Source organism: Sinocyclocheilus anshuiensis, unplaced genomic scaffold (genome assembly GCF_001515605.1).
Source record: "Sinocyclocheilus anshuiensis isolate Anshui unplaced genomic scaffold, SAMN03320099.WGS_v1.1 C33099481, whole genome shotgun sequence".
Lineage (NCBI taxonomy): Eukaryota > Metazoa > Chordata > Actinopteri > Cypriniformes > Cyprinidae > Sinocyclocheilus > Sinocyclocheilus anshuiensis.
The window spans coordinates 1-2,513 of NW_015621718.1; the positions used below are offsets into that span (position 1 = coordinate 1).

At 47.5% G+C, this 2,513-nt stretch overlaps 1 protein-coding gene across 1 annotated transcript; it reads right to left on the reverse strand.

Moving 5' to 3' along the window:
• Positions 1–6: 6 nt before the first annotated feature.
• Positions 7–2,507, reverse strand: LOC107683260 (interferon regulatory factor 2-binding protein 2-B). The gene is made up of 2 exons (XM_016479320.1): positions 2,156–2,507; positions 7–941 (listed from the first exon to the last, which is right to left on the reverse strand). The coding sequence occupies exons 1-2, from the start codon at positions 2,445–2,447 to the stop codon at positions 193–195; spliced, it is 1,041 nt and encodes a 346-aa protein (XP_016334806.1). The 5' UTR covers positions 2,448–2,507; the 3' UTR covers positions 7–192.
• Between the last annotated feature and the right edge of the window lie 6 nt (positions 2,508–2,513).

Consider the following 2,513-nt stretch of genomic DNA (forward strand, 5'->3'; position numbering starts at 1 on the left):
GTACATACCGTTTTATCTTCGGAAAAAATATAGAAACACAATGTATTCAAAAAAGGGAAAATCAAAAAAATTATACAGCCATGTTTACCAAGTGTACAGTTCCCTTAGTAAGTTCAATATGTACATGTCCGGTTAGTTCACGTTTGGATGGTATGCAATATGATTGGTGTATATTATGAGCGAAAATCTAAATCAAGGGTCCCGCTCCTTTTTAACCTTTACGTCCCCAGCCAATATGGTGGCTATTTCGCCCTGCATGAACGCCCAGGGTACGTTGGAACCAACAAGCGGGCATTTCTCGCCACTCGGGCAGTAAACCTCTCCCGTCGCCCCCTGCTGTTTGATGCTCTCGCGGGAACACGGGAAACAGAACTTGTGCGACGGCACGGATGGGCACTGGACGAAATGTGTGTCCTCGAGACGCTCGTGGCACAGGGTGCAGCACAACGGCACGCTTCCGGGTGGCACCGAGGAATCGGGAATGCTCTGCGGATGCCCGGCCTGCGGGTCCATGCCTGGGATGTGCGCGGTCGCCGTTCCCGACGTTCCCAGCGCGAGCCGCCTTTGTCCGGCTGAGGGCGATTGCGGGCTTCCGCTGTTGCGCCGTCCCGTGGCTGACGAGGTCGTGGAGTGCACCTGGTTGCCGGCGTCTTTAGGCGAGCCGGTTCCAGCGTTGTCCGCGGCCAAAATGAGCGCGGCCATCGGCGACTGGCCGTTCTGCGTGGCGGTGGCAACCTCTGGCGGGGTGGTGCGCGAATGCGGGGAGATCGTCGAGGGAGGAGCGGCAGCGAATCCCGGCAGGGCCGCGGAGGGCATCTTAAGCACCTCGGATGGAGACGGCAACCACGGCTGACCCTCGCCGTTGAGCTTGGCGGCGCTGCCCTCCCCGTCCGGCTCGGGAGAGGGTTTCCTTTTAATTCCCCGAGAGTGCTTACCGCGGTCTGCATGGAGAGAGAGAGAGATAAACACTTGACTTAGAGACGCAATACTCGACTAAACAGCCCTTCACTAGTTCAGCGCTTCATACATGACCTGCTGTTGGCACTATTTTCTGGCTCCAGACAAAATGTGCCATGCGCTGACCACCGGGTGATGAAATGGCAGCGAAGTGCATCTGTTATGCTTTCAAACATTACGAATGCACAATCTAGAGTTTTAAGCATGCTTTGATGAATGCAAGTACAAAATAATAAACTAAAAGAAATCAAGATGCATGATTTAGAGTTTAAAAGCATGCTCTGATGTTTTAGACAAATGCATGTTTTCACAAATTATTTTACATACTGATTCCAGTTAAAAAAATATGACAATATCTGGAGTTTAAAAGCATGCTCTGATGTTTTACACAGATTTAAACACAAATGCATGTTTTCACAGCACGTTTTGACATCTCAAACTATTTTAAATACTGGTTCCAGTTAAAAAGGAAAAAAAAAAGACTAAATCTGGAGTTTAAAAGCATGCTCTGATGTTTTAAACACCAAATGCATGGGTAAATAAGATTGTGAATAATCTGGAGTTTTACAGCACGTCCCAAATTATACTAAAGATTGATTAAATAGCAATGTGGACAATATGTAGAGCTTGAAATCATACAAAATAATACAGCATGCTTTGACATCTCAGATCATTCTAAATATCGATTCCGGTTAAAAAATACAAATCTACAACTTAAAAGCATGTTTTAAAAGCCAAATGCGTGTATAAATAGAGTTTTGACATCATTCTATATGTTGCACACAGTTAAAAAATAAAAGCGTGCACACAAAAACTGGAGTTTAAAAGCATGCTCTGGCGAATGCATGAATAAATACGATTGTGAATAATCCGGAGCATGTTTTGACATCTCAAATTATTCCAAAGATTGAACGCCACACACAAAATCTAGAGTTTAAAAGCACGTTTTGATGTTTTGAAAGCCAAATGCATGCATGAACACGACTGTGAGTTTTTGTAGCATTATTTTAAAGATACAACAGTTAAGAATGTGGAGTTCAAAAGCATGCTCTGATGTTTTAAACTACTCTAAATGTTGACTAATGATGTATAGACGCAAAATGCATGCATGGATGTCTAAAATATTTATTCTAAAAGCTACGTGCATGCATGAGATTACAATTCGGATGATGCGCAGCTTGAAGGCAATGATCAGTACCTGTTTTTAAGGCACTGGAGCTGCTCTCGTATCCCATCCTGTGCGGGAGCGGTGCATGCTCCTTCTTGAACCGGGGGTCGAAGCTCTGCAGCGTCATCAGCTCCCGGACCGTCTTGCCCTTCTGCGTCCAGTCCTCGAGTCGCTTGTGTCCGTCGCTCGGGTCGCTCATGCTGTCGGCGCGGTGTTTGTCCTTCATGTCGTCCGCACGCTTGCCCACATGCTCCGCCGCCAAAGCACCGGGGGGGATCCCCATCTGCATGGATCTCCCGTTAAGTGCATGTACCGGCGGCATGCTCCCGTTGACCAGCGGAACCAGGTTAGGAGGCACGGCGCCGGTCCGACGCGGGTTCGGGCTCTG